Source organism: Varroa destructor, unplaced genomic scaffold, assembly GCF_002443255.2.
Source record: "Varroa destructor unplaced genomic scaffold, Vdes_3.0 BEIS01000005.1, whole genome shotgun sequence".
In the NCBI taxonomy this organism is placed as follows: Eukaryota; Metazoa; Arthropoda; class Arachnida; order Mesostigmata; family Varroidae; genus Varroa; species Varroa destructor.
The window spans coordinates 3781658-3801413 of NW_019211458.1; the positions used below are offsets into that span (position 1 = coordinate 3781658).

General features: G+C 36.8%; 1 protein-coding gene and 1 long non-coding RNA gene across 5 annotated transcripts; one reads left to right on the top strand and one right to left on the bottom strand.

The window, feature by feature from the left end:
• Positions 1-3717: 3717 nt before the first annotated feature.
• LOC111251116 (uncharacterized) lies at positions 3718-17629 on the top strand. 4 transcript variants are annotated; one of them, XR_015328043.1, is made up of 6 exons: positions 3718-4473; positions 4936-5066; positions 7312-10608; positions 14613-14733; positions 15020-15497; positions 17488-17629. It is a non-coding gene; the product is annotated as an uncharacterized LOC111251116 (long non-coding RNA). The 4 variants fall into 4 exon arrangements; XR_015328042.1 differs by lacking the exons at positions 3718-4473; positions 4936-5066; positions 17488-17629 and having other exon boundaries at positions 10470-10608; positions 15020-15609; XR_015328044.1 differs by lacking the exons at positions 3718-4473; positions 4936-5066; positions 7312-10608; positions 17488-17629 and adding an exon at positions 13072-13195 and having other exon boundaries at positions 15020-15609.
• On the bottom strand, positions 7455-12634 carry Sgf29 (SAGA-associated factor 29). The gene is made up of 4 exons (XM_022808232.2): positions 12432-12634; positions 10918-11284; positions 10403-10602; positions 7455-9793 (listed from the first exon to the last, which is right to left on the bottom strand). The coding sequence occupies exons 1-4, from the start codon at positions 12632-12634 to the stop codon at positions 9649-9651; spliced, it is 915 nt and encodes a 304-aa protein (XP_022663967.1). The 3' UTR covers positions 7455-9648.
• Positions 17630-19756: the final 2127 nt, after the last annotated feature.

The window sequence follows — 19756 nt, forward strand, 5'->3', positions numbered from 1 at the left end:
CTGAATCTCCCTGACTAATCATCGATATATTTTGCTCATCTGTACCAGATCCGATAGTACCCTGCTTGATGGGTCCCGCCTTCGAATCCATTGATATGTTTTGTTCATTTGTATCGAATCTCGCAGAACTGGTTTCTGAATTTCGCTTCTCCATGTATCCCTCATTCGATTTCGTCAACATATATTGTGCATTGGTACCTAATCCCCTAAGTTCTTCTTGAGGCACAAGTTTATTCATGAGCGCATAGTATAAGTCAGTAGCCAATTGCACCCATAGTTTTTCCCATTCTCCGGAGTAGAGGTTATAATTGTCAGTCGACGATAGCTTATTCTCATCCGTGTCCAAACCGACGCCGTCATCACGGCTTTGACCAGCCACCCCTAGTTCAGTTGTTGTAGGATGCGTCATGTACTCTCCATACCGCTGCCGCCACTCTTCTTCAACGATTTGCTGCCAATTGGTTGACCAGTATTCTTTGAACTCGTCAAATTTCAATGATCCAGGTATGGGAACTTGAGCAGCAGTAATTGCGTCAGTCAGTAGTGTGGGGCTACCGCATGCTTCATCACGTACAATCAACTCCATGCTTTCTGGACGTGATGACCTCGAGAGGCTCATACGTTCCGTTGACGAACTTAGATCCGCGAGTTCCTTATCATAGTCTTTTTCCACCATTTGGCTATCCAGTTCGGCCACGATGGCCTCGTCACTTAGCCGACTGAACGTCTTTGCATGACCAAAACTAAGAGGGAGCCCAAGTTCTAGCATGTTTTGTTGTTCAGGAGATAGAGCTACAGGAAGGTGGTCACATGTCCAATCAGGCTCACAGTCCATGTGGTATGACCGTGTTAACACAAATTCATTTGTCGACGTCTGACCTTTGAGAAGCTTGTGCCACACGTCGGTGTCGTGAATTCCACAGGCAAACCCATCGGGTGTACAACGGCCATAGTGATTTTCATGGATTTCAGAGGGCTCTTGAAAATATACACGAATCTGTTGATCTTTAATGGTAACGGAAAATGAAGTACTTGCACAATAAGTGTCTGGAATGGGACATAATTATGAACATAAAATTAGGTGCTAAATGATCCATTTTAATACACTTTTTTGGATGCCATACAACTATCCTTGAAATCTTTTCAGGAATTAGTTTTCAAATACTTAATGACTTATAGAATTTCAATGAAAAGTATAATAATTGGTGTTATTTTATTATTCATATTAGATTTAAAATTGGGATTATCGAATATTAATAAAAAAAAGTTATTGCTTTTTAGCTCACCTGCAAATTGCTCTACGGTATAGATGTTGTTGTAGATTTCTTTGAATGTTCCCTCTTTTATGATCCCCTCCTCGATGAGAGCCTCCAGCGTTTGATGAGCTTGTTTACCTGGCAAATTGAAATAAATACGAATAAATATTTAACGAAATCTTGGACCTAGTTGAAACAAAATAGACTGTTATGAAGCAGCAAAATTTCAAAATACACTTAAGAAAAAGAGTTTTTTTAATTACCATGCTATAACAGATTTCAAATGTGTTAACCCCAGTGTACAACCAAGAATTGAAATCATGCGTGACTATTTAAAATGGTGGGATTGGGTGCACCAGGCGTTTATCATAAATGAAAGCCGAAAATACAGCGTCGCAATAATGCAGCAACATTGTCGTAATACTAATAAACACGTTATTATTTATTTAATATGGCAGTATGAAACAAGTATTATAAACGTTTACATAAACAAACAGTATTGCAGTGAATGAACATGTGTAAGAAAGGTATGGGGCTGCACTCGTCAGTGCATCACCAGTCTATTTTAAGTGAAGGAAGCGATAAGGATTTAATGTAAACAGACCTGGCAACTATAATGAAAGGAGATGTTACTCCCATTAATAGCCTGAGATAGGAGGAAAAAATGAAAGCAATAGAACATGTGTTCCACTTTGCAATCTAGTGCAAAAATCGTATTTGAAAGAATGTTGGGAGACGTTTAAAAAGTGTAAACTTTTATCTGTGCATTATATTTCAGTTACGAAAAATACTATACGTATAATTTCTTTCGTATGCTGAACGAACCAGTCACTAGAGCCAGCAGAGAATTTGAGTGAGGCAAAACGAAATGACGTTTCTGTACGGCATACTCTGCTAATGTCGCAGCTTTATCTTTATGAAGACCGTCGGCGAGAGTTTTTTTTGTTTCTTTTATACATTAAGCTCTACAGTCATGATAATAATTGGTACACCAGGTGCTTTGCTTTCAAGTGCTTCGGTGTCTTTTAATTTCACGTGGAAAAAAACATAGGATTTTTTAGCTTCAGACTGTAGCGAAGGGTTGACGCCACATGCGTCCCGGTTTAAATCCGTAAGGTCATATATATGATCTAATTCAACCTTTGTACCTACGAGTTTACTAATGAACTTGGTAAGTATCAATGTAGCATTTTATTCTTCTTTATTGTAGCGTTATTTACTTATAATTACAATGAATCTAAATTACTTGTCACCTATACTTGGCAAAGATGAAACAAGATGTGGAACAGATATTAGTAAGTATTAGGAATACATACGAACACTTAGTAGTGTAAATAATGTCGTTTAGTAGTCGACTCTTTTCTGACTAGGAACAATTAACTAAACACTCAAAATAAGTTTGTCAATAGGTCACACAATTAACTGAGTAAGTTAGTCTTGGAAACTGTAAAGCTGAAAGATTTTTCAGCTTGATACTTTAATTCAGGGATTTTTGCTTAATTATTTATTTTTATTTAACATACGACGCCGTTCTACTATGCTTTGCTTATCTTCCATTGCTAACTTCAAAACAATGAAGATCACTCACCGGCACAATTGAGCACCATGAGACACATCCCCTCAGCTGCCTCTTCGATTTTTGGGAGAACGATTCGACGACTAACCAATACGCGGTCGCAACGAGCGGCTCCGCGTAATATTTCTACCATCATTACGCAAAACGCTGCAACGATTATGTGCTTAAAAACGGTGTAGTTTCCGTCAAATGAGTTCGTCGTTTTGCTCCCTCGCGAAAGTCGCGCTTTGCAAAATAGTGAGACACACTGTTCACAAACAAGCAGACGACTTTTCTGCACCTGGCCGGTCTCAGATTGTGTAAGAAACAGACATGAATCACATCGTGTATATATGTATATATATATATATATATACAAGGACGATCAGACTTGCACGTGGCCATTGATATTGTTCGCGACACGAACGTTTAATACGCTCATCATATGGTACTTAAGCTTTATCTTCGTTTATATTAAGTGTCCTAAACTAATAAACATTTTATGCCTACAGTAGAAAACTACGAGTCTACATGACAGTTAAAGAGGCTATTAATATTTATCTACTGATAACAATGGTTATATACTTTCGATAATATACCCAATTAATAATTTATTACTGACGTAAATAATCCATCATAAATATTTCAATTGTCTAAAGTCTTTCTCAGAACTCTCGAGCGCAAGTCAAAAGCAAATACGATCTGGGTAAATCCGACATAACTAACTATCGAAAAGATTAGCAGACCTAACATTTAGATTTTTAAGTGAACGAAAAGGACAAATTAGACGAACGTGTATAGAGCCATATGTTGCTGATAAAATTTTCACTTATATTAAAAGGAAACGTACCATAGATTAGTCGCAAGCACCACTACTACTGTTGTTCCAATAGATAATTAATACAAGTCTATATATATGGTCGGTGTCTTAAAAGGACCGTGGAAAGCAAAAGGTAACTGGCAAGATAATTGACTCAACACCGGCTCTCAGAAGACGTTGAAGGACCTTGAAATTATTACTGCATTAGATTCGCTTTCGCTAGGCCTTTCCACTTTGAACGGATAATTAGAGGACCGCATTAAGAGGACACTAGCTATAGATAAAGCTGCCTTTTTCGGCAACTAGATAGGACAAGATAGTGATTCAAATATTTTGGTGTCAAATGTTAATATTCCATATGCTTTGTACGTGTGTAATATACACGGTCGTCATTCCATTTGATTATGTGATTTCATTTGATTGATGTGTGATCCATACATAAAATCTGTGATTTAAAATTACTGTTAAGTAAAACAAGTTTATGTAAGCTAACAGTACATTGTTTTGGCGAAGATTTCCTTGTAATTAGCTTTCGCTGCTGTAGATAACTTTTCCATCCCCGTCTATGGCTCCCTTACACTCTGAAATACACCATCTTTTTCACTAAGAATAATGTTCACAGTGTGTCGTGGCTCTAGGAGAAAATTTAATGAAGTACGATGGAAGGATAAAATCAGGCAACTGATTACCATTTCTATTACAACGTTGATGCTCTCTATTTTAGAGTGATGCCAAGTGTGCCCTCCTCTTCTGTGGAGATTTTAATAGCTGTCCTGAATTTGGCGTATATCGACTCTTCACAACGGGAGAAGTACCTCATAGTCTTGCTGACTGGAAAAGCAGTAAGTTACATCAAAATCATTGAATGAATATTATGAATACTTGATATGAAAAAATCTTGTCAGTGGCGTTTCTCTTAAAATTTACGTAGGCCCTCATCATTTTGGATGAGAGAGAAAGCATAAATATAAGAACAAATGCGCTACAATCCAAAACTCTTAAACTCAATGCGATAATATATTTACACCCATTATGATTTATTCCGCTAATGTGCCGTATGGCTTTGAACCTAGCGAGTCACAATAAACACGCGTATGATACATGCCACTTTCGGGCGTCGTGACCGGCAGTTTTAAGTTCGAGAAGGATGCGACACACGAATTATTTTGTTTAAGTATAGCCCAACACAGCGTTTCAAGCACTACACCATGGGGCGTGCAATACTACTTAAATATTATATAACAATGCCGTGCCTGTTCGCTTATCAAATGACGAGATGCCTCTATAACACGATACGCTTTTAGGTGAGGAGGAGGCAGTGTCCGGTTTAACAGCTAGTATTCACGAAACGCTCCGCTCGGCGTACGGGACGCCGGATTACACCAACTACACAGTGGATTTTAAAGGATGTCTGGATTATATCTTTTATTCCAAGGTAGTAATCACTCCCGTTCTAATTTAAAATACGCGGTTTTATTATTAGCCCAGCAATACGTACCTTCGAACGATCTAATTTTCAGTCATTCTTATAGTAGCAAAGCTCCGCGAACATGAGCAAGTATATTTCAATAAAACGCTTGGTATTTTATAGTTTAAAAACGCTACGGAATCGTATAACGTTAGTCTCATCAAGTTTTTTCTACTTTTCGAATTCAGCTTTGCAATAATCGTCAGATACATACCTTGAACTGTAGCATGCGGAAAGTGTAACGTCATAATAAAATTTAAACAGTATTCCTTAAGCTGAGTCCAGGAACTATATATAGTAATGTTTTTCTTCTTATTTCATCAAATGTTTGGTAAATAATAAGAGAGCAAGGTAATTAGCTCCTTTTTCTGCTATAATGTCAAATGTCACATTTCCAACGAGAAAATGAAAACGAGGAGCATTTTATGGAAATCATTACATTACATTGATTTACTTTTACATTACCACTCGGTGCGCTACACTAACCAGAGTGAGCCAGCATATATAAGCGTATATGACATTGCAAGCCACGAATGCTGATCTTAAAGTATTTATTATGGATAATTATACCAAAGGCTTCCATAATCATAATAGTTATACAGGTTTCAATGCCGTTAAGTTAATATAACTTATAGTTTCATTTAACCCCATTTTGTGAGGCTATATGGGTCAACGGAATAAATGTTTCAATTACTATTTTTACAAAAATCAGCGAATTGCGCTGAGCCCATTAACATACTAGTATATGTTAATCAAAATGAAAATGAATGAATTGAAGGGAAGAAGTAATACTAGTTACTTCTTCCCTTCAATTCATTCATTGCGCGGATTGTCCTCAACGTTAGTGTGTGAATTTTAGCCCATACAATCTTATTCTCTCCACAAGAAGTAGTTGTGTCATGAATGAAAAGCATGCCTAAATTTAATTCTTAACCCGATGCTAGAAAATTGTGCATTTACTTATTTTTCATTGACAACACTAGTACATAGTATACTTTCTCTGACATAGACGAGTTTGAACCACTCTTTTGGCTTTTTTACTGTAAGCTCAGGGCATATTGATGCATTAGATCAACGAAGTTCAATCGCATAATATACTAGTGAGAATGCTGTAAAGTTTCCAGTTACGGCTGATGTAAGCTATAAACTTCCTCAACATTACCGCTATCCATTTAGAATGATTTTATCATACAAATATATTAAGGAGAACTATAACTTTAAACTTATATTATGAACCCACAGACATTTAATAAAAGATTATCGGATTTTATTGCTAATAGTCGGATCAATCCTCACTCAAAATTTTTAGCTAGACAGATGCTATGCTTCTGTGAAAGAATTTCAATTTATATTAATTTTATATTATCGAACCAATATATACGACTTTAGCGTGCATATTTAATTTAAGTTCCGATAATGGTTAAAGCGATAGCAAGGCTGGTATCAAATAAATAAGTTTGTCGTAAGCTGCGCGCTCGAATTTCGGCATTTTTGCAAAAGGAATTTTATTGGAAATCTAGCAAAACAGCAAGAATGACGGTGTTAACTCAGGATACCAAATGGTGAAACGCCTCTGTCGCGGAGGGAAGAGATGCCCCCTATGAAAGGAAAAATACCAACAATACCAGATGAAAATAAGCGGCTGCGTTATTAAGAGGCGCACTCTTCACGGCTTCCGTAGTTACGTCCAAAAGGCTTCAGAGACGGAGACTAAACAGCAATACATGGCGAAGATTGGCCAAGAATAAAAAAATATATATCTATAAGAAAAGCTTCTAGACTTACCTATGTCAAACCACATATTACTTATCAACAAACGATTGGTGAAGGCACAACTCTTTGTTAGTGTTTATCGTAGTATTTCTTTTATAATCAATAAAGATGTAATGATAAAAGACGTAAATGATATATACCGTATCTTGCTCATTGAATAATTGTAAGAACAAACATTTTGACGTACAGACTAGATAATTCTGAGCTTTCTATCGACCAAAATGATTAACTTGAAGCATGGATCTACATCAGGGCCTAAATTTCGGCTCTCCTTTGGTCACATTTAAATTTGAAAACATTTTCTCGATATGTCATTTCTCGATTTTACAATAATTAATGCATTAACAAGCTAGTGTGTGGTGTATCTGTCTCATTATATTTTTTATGAAATTATACATACTCTAATTCTACAAGTGTTTTGTTTATTTCTTTCTCTTAGGAGCTATCAGTGACCTGTGTGATTCCCCTCCCTCCGCATGAGGTCGTCGCCCACACCGAGTACTTGGCCATTCCCAGCCCCCTCCTGCCTTCTGATCACCTCGCATTAGTGGCCACACTTCAGTTTATTGAAGACGCAATTCATCAATAAACAGATCACCCACAACGTGATAGTTCTTTATTGTCTTCGCAATTGTATTATATAAAATTGCTTTTCATGCTGTAGTAACTGCTAGCCAGTCCGGTTGAAATTTCTAGAAATTAGCTTAGAAGACGCGTTTTATTTGGCTTTTTGCCTCCACCAACTAGCCATTTGGACACTGTCCTGCGTGTGCAACCGTTTCGAAAAAAAAAAATGCAGCGCCGCTTTTAAGAACGGTATGCACGGTACAAAAATATATACAAGATTGCCCGATGGAGATTTGTACACTTTTGCAAGCGCAACTGCCTATAACATCAACAATATCCTATGCTTTCGTTTCATACAGATCAATACACTTTAAATAAATATGACTGTTTTATACATTGTAAGTACTATGATGTTGCTAACTTACTGAGTTCCAATTATCAGAAAAACTAATGTAGACGGTAACAACAACGGATTTTCTGTTGTTTTTGTGTGCTGTTGTTGTTATCGTTCGTGTTGTTGGGTTCAACTGTATCATATTGATCTTATTATGGTGACATAGTTTTAGCAGACAATTAACAGGCTCCTCTATTCACTTTTCTGATCTCATTATGTACATTATTTGGCCATATCTCGTATTCATCCAGTTTTACTCACATACACACATGCGTATATACCTATACGCATTATATATTCATCTTTAATAATTTATATTTTGTATCCTTATATTACTATTCACTTCCTTTTCTATAGGCGTGTATTTTTAGCGCCCATTTTCAGACGGTACCTCTATAATTCAATGTTAGACGAAGAAGTCAACAATATCTACACAAACGCTACTGGCAAGCGTTAACTTTTGGTAAACAACGGTGATAAACCGAGCATGGTATATATAGGCCTCAAATGATATTAACGTTATTATCAATTAATAATAGCAATAAAAACAATGATAATTATTATAATAACTATCATAGAATATCTTCTTGTGGGCAAAAGCTGTCTTCTGCTTCGATGATGTCATTAGACTACCAAAATGATGGTCCTGCGACTTTCCAACTAACTTAATGACTATAACAGTTTATTCTCATTTTTTGTAATCAACATTCAAGCTCTGGACTCCAGCACCTTGGCCATCAGATGCATAGAAATATCAGAGATTTTTAAACTTTTCTCAAGTATTATGGACACCTGCGTAGTATCACATGCTATATATAGATATATAATCACGGCTAATTGAGCAGATGGCTTGATAAAGCCATCTGCTCTACAAAACGTCGATTGGCACCAAAACCATTTCTTTTTTAAAAATTTTTTCCTTAAAGAAAAATATACAGTACAATAACTACGAGGCTTCTCAGAAAAACAGTCTGCTCAACCTTCAATTAACACCTTTTAACTTGTAGGACATAGCAAATTAGGTTTTGTAGGGCTGCCAAAATATGTTTAAGGAGGCCCTTATTTAACACACTAAGTAACGTACAAATACGTTCTTTGCCTAACTGAATTATAAAGCAATCACCAAAAAGAATGAACCGAGCTCGGATCAAAACAAACATTCAAAGCTGGATTTTCGTGATACATGACCGAATATCCTAAGTTTTAATTACAAGAATTGCATTTGTCTTGACATGAGGAAAAAGATGACATATTATTTGGCCGACTCCGATCATATTAATCAATTAATGTTAACATTTTCCTGGTATCTCCAGATAATTCTCTGATTAAAAATAAATACAAAACTATAACTATATATAAATGTAATGGATGTTGAAGATACACATTTTTGGACTGCCTTCTAAAAGAGTATTCATTCATACTGGATAGGAGAAGAGCCTACTATTCTGCGCATTATGCATTATGCCCTCCTACATTGCCATAGGTGTTCTGTACCTGGTGACCCCAAAACAATCACAGAATCCATCAATGCTGGTTGTTTTGCTGTGTATGGTTGTACATGTATTTGTATATTTACAAAAATCTGCTAACTATTTTGTAATGCATGCTTCTCTGGGAGAACTTATATCTTATTGTAGCAAGTTTCAAGCACGCAGTAAAGATGTTTTGCATGTGCATACATAGAGTACGCATAAGCATAATCGAAACATTCGTTCCCGGACCTCACACTGTGAGAATATCTAAGACTTACACATCTTCAGCTAAAAGAAATGCATTTCTTTACAAGTGATGGTGAAGATGTGCAAATTCACTGGATCATTTCTTCCGTTGATCCTTACAGCATATCACGTATCTCTGGGCCACGTGCATAGCTGGTGAGTAACCTTCTGGATAATTGGTGTCTTCAAACAAAACGCTGTACTCCTCTTGTGGACCCAGAGGAATTTCATCCACCAAAGCCCTAAAATAAGTACATACGTTTTTGAGTTCTCTTGATACTCCTGCTTATATTGAGAAACACATATTTCTGCCTTAAGAAAAGGTAATAAAAATAAATATAGGTATGTTGTTGACGGGCTTCAAACGGTAGAATTCTAATACATTACCGTCAAAGTGACGCACCAAGGTTTCCAAATTGTTTACGTTCGAGATTCGACCTCCTCTAAAAGCTGTACATTAGTTATGCAACTCTGTACATAAACTTTCACACAAAAATATATCTCAATATGTAATTTTTACTAATTATTAGGAGTCGTAAACCGGGACTAGTTTTTTGGATTCATTTCGTCAACGAACGCTATATGCATAAAGACCCCAGTTCAGTAGTTTAAATAAAGATCAGAAAAGATAAAATTTGCTTTAGAATCCTAATATTAATTGATTTTCTGATGACAGTAAATGTAGAATAGCTTTATTTCAACAATAGGTTTTTAAAATTAATTTGCAGTTACTGTAATTGGATGGGTGAATATGAAATACTAATTGATTTAATTGGCTCTAGTCTCCTGGCTTATATATATATAAATATATGCCGAGCAAATGAACATATATTCGTATGCACGTTACATACCTGTAGAAACACGTAGTTTGTGGATAGAGAGCATTTACAAGCGTTCCTTTCGGAAATATTGCCTCAGGATGCGTTATAGGGTTGGCCCGTAGCAGCGGCAGTGGAATGACCCTCCTGCGTGATACCAGATGCCTTTCCCGTCCTTCTACATCTATATCGTCTACTTCATATTTGCATGACGTTGGATTATAATGAGACACCTAGCGGCGAGTATTGAAACATATGCAGTGAGGTTCGATTTAAGTAAGCTTACAAAAGCATATATATTAATATCGGTTCATAATGCGATTTTTTAAAATAAATCACAACAACGCAACGTTACCGATAAAAGTCAAAGAGGTTTGCTTACATTTCCGAGCAAAACTTGGCGTTTAATTTGAGAGCTTCATACAACAATATTTCTATAAACAATTAGTGTTCCATGAAAAATTTATGTTATCTGGATATTCCGTAATTTTGATTTTAATGATACACAGATGATTTCCTTGTTTTGAATGTGTTAGCAAGATAAAAACCTTGGCAAGAATCCAGTTTTCGTCCTCTTCGGTGCCTTCACCGGAGTCAGTGTTTTTCACCAAGGCAGCCACCATGTCCTCGACCTTAGCTACGTAATTTGGTTCAGCGGGAATGGCGCCGCAGAGGGGAGGCGGTTTTTCGCTATTCGACGGCACCCACAAAGGCAATTGCATGGCCCACATGCGTAACAATTGCATTTGAGCCCCTCGACGTAATGCACCCTGAGGGCGATCAGCGCGCTGTGTACTTCTTTTTGCCCATGAGGCTGTTTGAATATCCTGAATTAGCGACAACGATTTTCGCAGAGAGTTCTCCTCCTGCTCACAGTCTTCGATGGCACCCCGATAGCATCCCTTCAACTTGGACCTAACAAATCAACCCATAAAACAAGTTTATTATGTTTAGCGAATTGCCAAACATACCGCTAGGAATTGTTAAATTTTTTAGTCTAAAACGCTATCCATATGCGCAGAACAATTTTCCTTGCAATACATTGCAGCCTCGTTTGTAATACAGGTCAGTGTATTGCAAACTAAGATCATAGAAGCATCGTATCTCTAGTTGAGGCCAATGTTCAAAATATATCATCATAAGTGGTAGCAGAGAGGGCAGTAGCCTTTAATTAACTAGAATATGATTGCTAATTTCTAAAATAAGAAACAGCATTTCGAAAATAAATATGGGACAATACTAAGATATATGAAACTGAGATACGTTTTTTTGATAGGGCTAAAATCTGTCTGCTAAAATAGGATGACCCTCGTAAGAGGCAATATTATCTACTAGAATTAACAATTTTGGATTTACATAATAATTATATTACGGGAAAAGAGTATACCGATTTTGCATTGATCAAATATGATTCTCAAAAGCTGAATCAAAATCTCAAAGGAAAAAAAAATCACTTAATTCCAGCCGGAAGTCCGATACCATACCCACCCGTCACCTTTAAAATTTGAATTCAACACATTGTTCTGCACAGGATGTTACTCACTAATTACTTAAGAAAAGCCAAAAAGAATAAGTGAGTTAATATAAATTTCGTATATATTATATATAAAACTGTTTCGAGTCCCCCAACAATTGTATTGGGGGGAATCGAAACAGTTTACATTTTGATCACACCGCATAAAAACATGAAACAAGATTTCTCAAAAAAAAAAAAATATATATATATATATACATTCTGGCTATTGCACATTATGTTCTCTTTATAACTGAACCACCTTTCTGATTATATTCCCTAACGCAACGATTTCATTAATAAGTAGATTTGCCAATAAACGTGTACAGTGCTCTTTGTTATCATTTCGGGCATATCGTACAACCTAAGAGACTGGACAACCAAAGGTTATACTATATAGATGAAAGAAACCCTTTTTGTTAGAAATTGAATAATTTATGTGAGCCCTATATAAACTGTTGTAATCTTCACGACTATGTATACCTTTTTTGAATTCGATACACATTTAATTTTTATCTAAAGAGAGAAATATAATTATCATACACTTACTTGGTCGACGACGAAATCTTCTTCTCAAGTAGTGCCCTTTCTCGTGCCTTGATCACTGCCTCTACACCCCGTTGTGATTGAGCTCTTCTAGAAGCCACTTGACCTAGAAGTGCGCTAAGCTCTTGTAGCCGATCTCCGCTAAACGGGCCCCCGGTTCCTGCTCCCAAAGGCAATGGGTCTAAAGGAACTCCTGGACGATTCATATTTTTATTTAAAATGGTCGTGCCACCGTCCAGTTATAAGTGGAACAACAAGGTTGCAATTTGTTAAATTTCTTAGATTTACGAGACCTTAACGTAAGCGTTGAGCTTGCAGCAGTAGCACTCCTTAATGTAACTAGGGCTTTAGGTAGCCTGTTTAGCGCGATTTGTAAGCCTCCAACTGCTGTATCAACAAACAGCTCCACCGATGAGTCAGTCTTAGATGGCCAGTAGAAGTTCCAACAACGAGAACAGCTATGGCTAAACAAATATGGAGATAAGATAGAGGAAGGACCGCAACTGAAACCACTGATTATTCCCTGCTGCCGAGTGCAGGGGACGCCGAATGTCGTCGTTAAGGTTAGATTGGTGATTAGATGACGGTAATGTGGGGATGAAGGCCGATTGCTCGAGCTCCCGGCAGCACCTCGCCCACAGCACTCGTCCATCGGGTGGCTGCGGCTGAAATTACTAACATAAAATTAATGGGCGGTATATCAACAGGAATCCGGTGATTATACAGAGGTCGCACCTGAAAACTTCTCACTCACGTGAAGAAATCATGTGAGTGAGAAGTTTTTTTTTTACTAATAGATCATTTGACAAAATCAAATACACTCCAAGGCGACTTGGTAGCACATTACGCCTTATACTACCTATTTTGTAGAAGAACTGCTCTAATTATATGCTTATATTATATAGACTTCATATATATATATATATGGCCGAAGATTGTCTCTGGTGTAATCAAATGGGCAAGAGAAACATACTGCGACCTCATATATGAAGTCAACAAATATTTTCTTTTAAGCAAGTGTTTCTTGGAGTTATGGATATTTACGGAATCGAATGCTTAGACCTAAATCACGATCACAGAATGAAATCTATAATAAACTTCAAAAACAAGCACTTATGTCTACTCCCCCTTCCACCATCTAAACAGTCTGTTTTATGTTTAAAGCTCTGCACATTCTGCCGTTTGCCTTCTACGTTGAACATTTAATGTTTTGTCTCGATATTTTAAAACACATTCTTGACAAATACCTGTAGTCATAAGTATCTGGTACGTCTCTAATACCGCTTATGGTAGTGATTCTCATCATTAGTTGCGTCGTGCTTTCATAATGTTTGAAATCGTCAGATTCGTTCTTTAGCCTATACTATTTGGAACTTTCTACCTAGTCAAATTAGCGCATTGCAATTGTTTTTCTCACTATTTAAGCCCATCCTCAAAGACAATTCTATAGATTAAGTTATAAATGATAATATGCATAAGATGAAGTCAAATGTTGTACATCGTTTAAAAATTTTCATGAAAAATCATGCTCTGATATCTCCATCATGTTATCGCTTTTGGTAGTTTTTTTTCTTTGTTGTTTGTTGCACTTTCCGATTGGTACAACCGGCTCATCGCGTATTTCCTTATCGTGATAATTAGTAAAAAAATATAATTATTTGTAAAATTCTCTTTCAACCTTTGAGGTATCTTATTGCTACAAATAGCAATTTATTGGCAATAAGCTACACAAATCGTGTCTTGTTCCACTTTTTTTTACATAATACTCAAAGTTACGACCATAATTTCCATAGTTTCACTTTGGTTGTAAATAACGTCAATTGACTAATCGGCGTTGTCAGTCTAGGCAGCAGTCTATAAAGGAATCGCGCCATTTCCTACCCTAACCAGCTGATAGAGATCAAGGGATCGCCAAATTTATCATTTCGGCTAGTTTCTGTTATTATGCCAGGATGTTTCGATTCAGGCAAAGAAACCAACTTTTTCAGTTGAACAAGTACACGAAAGCATTCTTTAAGTTTTTTACATTTAGCGAAGCGCCCTTGCTTGCCACTTTACTGCAATTCCCATTTGATAGAACCCAATTACTTCTGTCGAAAGTTGACTCTTAGCTTATGTTGCCTTCATCATTGATTTATGTAAATCGTCATCACCTTATAACTGCGTATCGTTGTACTACTACAGGAGTAGCGGCAACAACAACATCGAAGTGCCGACCGCGTACGAACGTAGCGCTCGACAGCAACTCACTCACTCACACGTCGCAGCCTCCTCGCCGCCAGGTTGCTGCAAGGCGCCAAAACAGGTCGTCGTTTTGCACTGATTACCAAAGTTAAAGTTGATTGGATGCCTTTTTTATGTTTCAATATTAGCGAACGAAAACTATTTAGCGTAATAAACGGTCGTAGTTTTCCACGTAGCCGAATGGCGCTAGTGAGAAAAGTATTACAGACTAGCAAATGGGCTTACACCCAGAATAACAGTTTTGTCAGAAGCATGAGTATACGAATCGTCCAGTCAAATATCTCGCCCAATCTATAAATGAAATGGGGTCAGTAATTTACGAGCACTTACCAATTCACAATTCACAGATTTCTGAAAAAACACAATGCCTTTATCGGCACTGCACGGGCGCCGCCATGAGTGAATGAATGAATCTGCGAACGAATTCTCGTTGTGACCTCCTTAACCGCTGACTCGGGCTGCAAAAGGGAGAGAGCAAACTGCCAAAGAGCCCTCGAACCTAATAAAAAATGATTGTTACTATTAAGATTATTATTCTTGCCGATACAGTACAATGCCAGGCAAATTGCCAATATTAGTGTCCATATACTTCTAATGGAACTTTCGCTACATAATAATGTGGCCACGTTTATTTAAAGCTCGAAGCTGTTATCATTTTAGTGTAGACAAGGAAAGCGCAGTACGCAAAAGTAGCCGAATAGTACGAATGAAACGAAATTTGAAAACGAATACCCTTTTTAAATGTTCTTGAAAATAAAAATACTCTTTCGACGCGTTCAAGTTGTACTCGACATTCACTAATCCTACAGGAGACTGTTTATTAAAGTAAGTTATAGATTGTGCCAAATCTAAGAATATATAGTTCACAATATATTATACTTCTATAGTTATTAATAATAAAAATGTAATAAATAGATTCCTCGTCAAATAATATCAATGTCGGCATTTTTCTGCTAGTCAATTTTATCTTATTTCGGGTGGGTAATTTTCGTACTGCTATGCTTTATATATATATATATATATATATATATATATATATATATATATATATATATATATAAATTAAAACAATTTCTTTTCTGCGAAAAAGGGTTAATATTGATTAATATTATATAAACAAAAGTACTATTTATTTAATAAGTACCTAACTTTTCGGTTTTAGGAGAAAGAAAAATTTTAAAAAGTGCATTTATATTATTTGTAATGCAACTCTCAAGCTAAATAAAATAGCATGTATCGAAATGTCATTTTTACCATACAAAAGAGAATATATAATTTGAGTTCATTCCTATATCAGTTTTTATGTGTGCCCACAATACAGTCCCTGCAGTATTTATTTAGATTTGATAAAAAATATTATGAGTGCAGCTCCCATAGAGCTTAATAATAAATATTGTATTACTATGTGGTAGGTCAGTTTCAATGAAATATAGTGGGGGATAACTAACATTACGCCCACTACACCGAAGTTGGCCCTAAATTTTTTGGCTCCTGTCATTTCAGCAAGTCAAATCAATACAAATCCTAGATACGTGAAGCTGCGTTGAGACTGACAAATCGGCAGTTAGCCCGTTTTTCTGAGTAAAGTATTTTTTGCATTGCAGCCAAGCCCTTGACCTATTGTAGGGGCTAGTTGCTTGGAAACATCATTGACTAGACCTCGAAATTTATATTCGAAGGATCCAAAAAAATTGCCTATATAAAGCTAGCTCGAGGCTTTGTACTAGTTTGACATTTGTTAATCAACTGATTTATTTTGTTGATATAAGGGACTTAATCTGAATTCTAGGTTTAGATTTATTATTATTCGTTTGTCTTGTGATAGTTATCTCGCTCTCCCATTTAAATGCCAGTGTAATGCCAATTTCGTGCTACTTTTCCAATTTTCCCGTTCCTTAATCAATCCATAACCCGTACACCCTGCACGTTGAAATACGCTATCAATTTCAACCAGTGTGGAAAATGTAACATCAGACACGCTCTGTAAAACATTTTTTCGGATAATTGCGGCGTCTAAAGCAAATATTTGACAGATCGCTCAAATCTGAAATGTAACATGAGTGATAAAATGAAACGTAAGGAGTTCTATCAGTTCGTAGAATAAAATCGAACCATTTTAAAATAGACCAGCAGACAGACACATATTCTCTTTAATTAATTCCACGTGAAGAGCTACGCTTGCATTGATGAAAATAGCCTGTTTGTTCGGCCTATATTTATTGGTTCAATTACTAATCGATTGTCGGAGTTAGTAACGTTCTTGATGTTCTTAAGCGACACTAGAAAAATCGCATCCTTGTCATAGCTTGCAAGCTGCACGTCGAGATAGTCAACCTACAAATGAAAGCCGTACTCTTGGTATGCACCTTTGCTTTATATGAAAGCACGCTTAACAATATTGCGCAGTATATGTGGATGGTCGGGTTTGGACGCTTACACAGTGTTTAAAAACGCAAAGCACACTTGCCAGATCTTGAAGGAGTACAAACGTGTTCCTTAAATTTGATTAAAAATGGATGGTCAAAAATCCAAATAATCACGGATGTTAGCATAGCACAGGCCAAAATAGCCGATTCACTCAGCAATTGCTAGAGCAATAACAGCAAACTAGATAGAATTCTTTATAACGAAAATATAGGATTTGGCGAATTAACAAGACAAGTGAAGAAATGGATCGAATCATGTATAAACTCATTAGGAATCGTGTTTCAATACTGGAGAGGATTTCGGTGAGAGCCAAAGCGCTCCTAATAGTGAAGTCGGTAATTAGTAAAGATTGTCAGTAAAAAGTGTCCGATTCGGTTTTTCCTACCAGTCTGTTGGAGCACAAGACGACAATGACAATTAGTTGCGAAAGGTCGGAGATCCCACCAGGTACCATCCCACCTTTGATGGCGCAAACCGAATTATCATCAGGATAAGGCCGAAGGAGAGCTTGAGCACTGAGAAATAGCGCGGCACAAAATCGAAGAAAGCTAGGTTAATGGTAGGTCCTGTTAAAATTGCCAAGGACTCCATATGAATGTATTGATTTTTGCAGAGAGAATGCTTGTCCTGCTATTTTTTATTAGCCAGTTGTTGAGAAATTTTTGTCACAAAAAAAGGTTAAGTTTTTCTGTTTGTAGGTTTGCATTGTTACAAAATAGGATATTTGCCTAAAAAAAGTAACAGAGATAAGAAAAATGAGAAAATGCTATATATGTGGGGTATTTGATCGTTAGAAACGATGCCTGAGAACCACCCATTGTTACGAGCGTGAAATCAGCGGTTACATAGTCCCGCCCATTTTTCCGGACGGTGGTAGAGGTTTTGAAGAAAGTGTTTTACAAAAAGAGCGCCAAGATTTGGACTAGGATTTGCACCGCTGAACTATCGAAGCGGAAGGAGGATGGAACACAGAAGAAGCAGCAAAGATCATAGATTCGTATAGTTACGACAGACGGACATGATTGGTCTATACTGATCACAAGGACCACATTCCTGGCCGTAGATTGAAGAAAGCTTTTTCATCGCAACAAGGGGTTGAGTACATATGCATAGAAAGGGTCGGCATAGAAAGCATCCCTTGCTGTCAGCAGTTGGGACGGTACGTCGACGAGCTGAGAATGGCTAGAAGGACAGTTCTGCCCAACAAAGTCTGTTTGACTTCGGCGCCGCGATGGGTTTATGGGACATACACTAGATTAATCACACACGACTGGACGTTTACTGGGAAAATAATCTTATTGCAATGAACTATGGTAGAGAGTCAATTTTCAGTAGAGCCATACCCGGGACCATACAAGAGCCCTTTGCAAATGTCTTGGCGGGAAATTATAAACCTAAACATTCTACTCGCACCGTATCGAAAATGTTGAATCGCTCTTACTTATTAGGATTAATTATTAGGAGCAAAAGGACATACTGTAGATATCTCATTTAAGAAATTGGTGAAAACTCGAGAAACAGACCATATATGATGATCTAAGACTAGTTGAAGAAAGCGGCTGAAATCGACCTGTCGAAAGAACAAAGATTAAACATATTGAAAAAACTTTCTCCAACACAAATTATATTTACTCCAAGCCTATGACGGACTAAAAGTAGCTGATGAAACTGTAGATGTCCGTGGGATTCCATTGGAACTTCCATTGGAAATGACAGCTCTAGCAGCAAATATTTTCCGAAAAGGCGGGATGCCGGCTCTTTAAAATACGTCTGTGGTAAGCTGATTCCACTAAATAATGCTAAAGATTTGAGGGTTCTTCGTATATGGTTGATCAGTACTGCTTGGAGACTGGTTAGTCCAGAGCGGTGAAGATCTCGGCTAATGGATCCTACACAAAAGATATTATGTTAGGCATTTTTCACCAATATCCATAAGTTGTTACGGATAGCAAAATTGTAAGTTTCCTGTCCACATTACATTCAAATTTGATAATTGGCATTATATTGATAACGAATGTCAGCGTCATTTAACAGTATCGCATTTTTTCTTGGTTTTTGTTGTTGTTACAGAATGTGGCAAATAATCAGATCGTCGTTGTTAGTAAAGAATTCCGTGTAGATCAAAAAATATAAACTGTTTTTAATCGCTAATAATAACAAAAATCTGCTGCACGTAAAAAGCTATGTTATTAATATTTAGGAGTGATAGACAAATATAGAGGATGCGTAGTCAGAGGCAACCGTTCAGTTACGCGATCTAAATACGCGAAGCTAGTATCCGAAGAGCATACGACCAGCATAGGTGATTTTGTCTTAGTATGAAAGGGTATATGAATGAAAGAGTGTGTGAATGTATCATAGATCAATCCGTATTTTTATATATTTTATTGGCATTTAAGTAATGCACTTTCAGTTTATCCTCTTTCAACGGATTTTGGTCAGTTATTTAAAATTAGTTGTCTGTAAAAAAACTTTCACCTTCAATCTGTTATAGCGAAACACAGTGAAGTTCAAATGGATAGCTATGCGAACTTTGATCATGTTCTAGATTTTTCGTTGCGAGGTCGAAATAACCATGTTGACGGTTTCTCAAGCGTGTCAAGTGGAAATTTGAGGACAATATGGGTTTTAGAACGTGACCAAGTTTTACCCTTAAA

Bases quoted from the DNA above. Each gene is read 5' to 3' on its own strand.
- Sgf29 (XM_022808232.2), bottom strand. From the start codon at position 12,634: ATGAATCGTCCAGGAGTTCCTTTAGACCCATTGCCTTTGGGAGCAGGA. The intron at 10,603-10,917 runs GTTTTTATCTTG...ACTCGCCGCTAG, and splicing joins AAAACTGGATTCTTGCCAAG to GTGTCTCATTATAATCCAAC. The intron at 9,794-10,402 runs GTATGTAACGTG...TACTTATTTTAG, and splicing joins CAAACTACGTGTTTCTACAG to GGCTTTGGTGGATGAAATTC.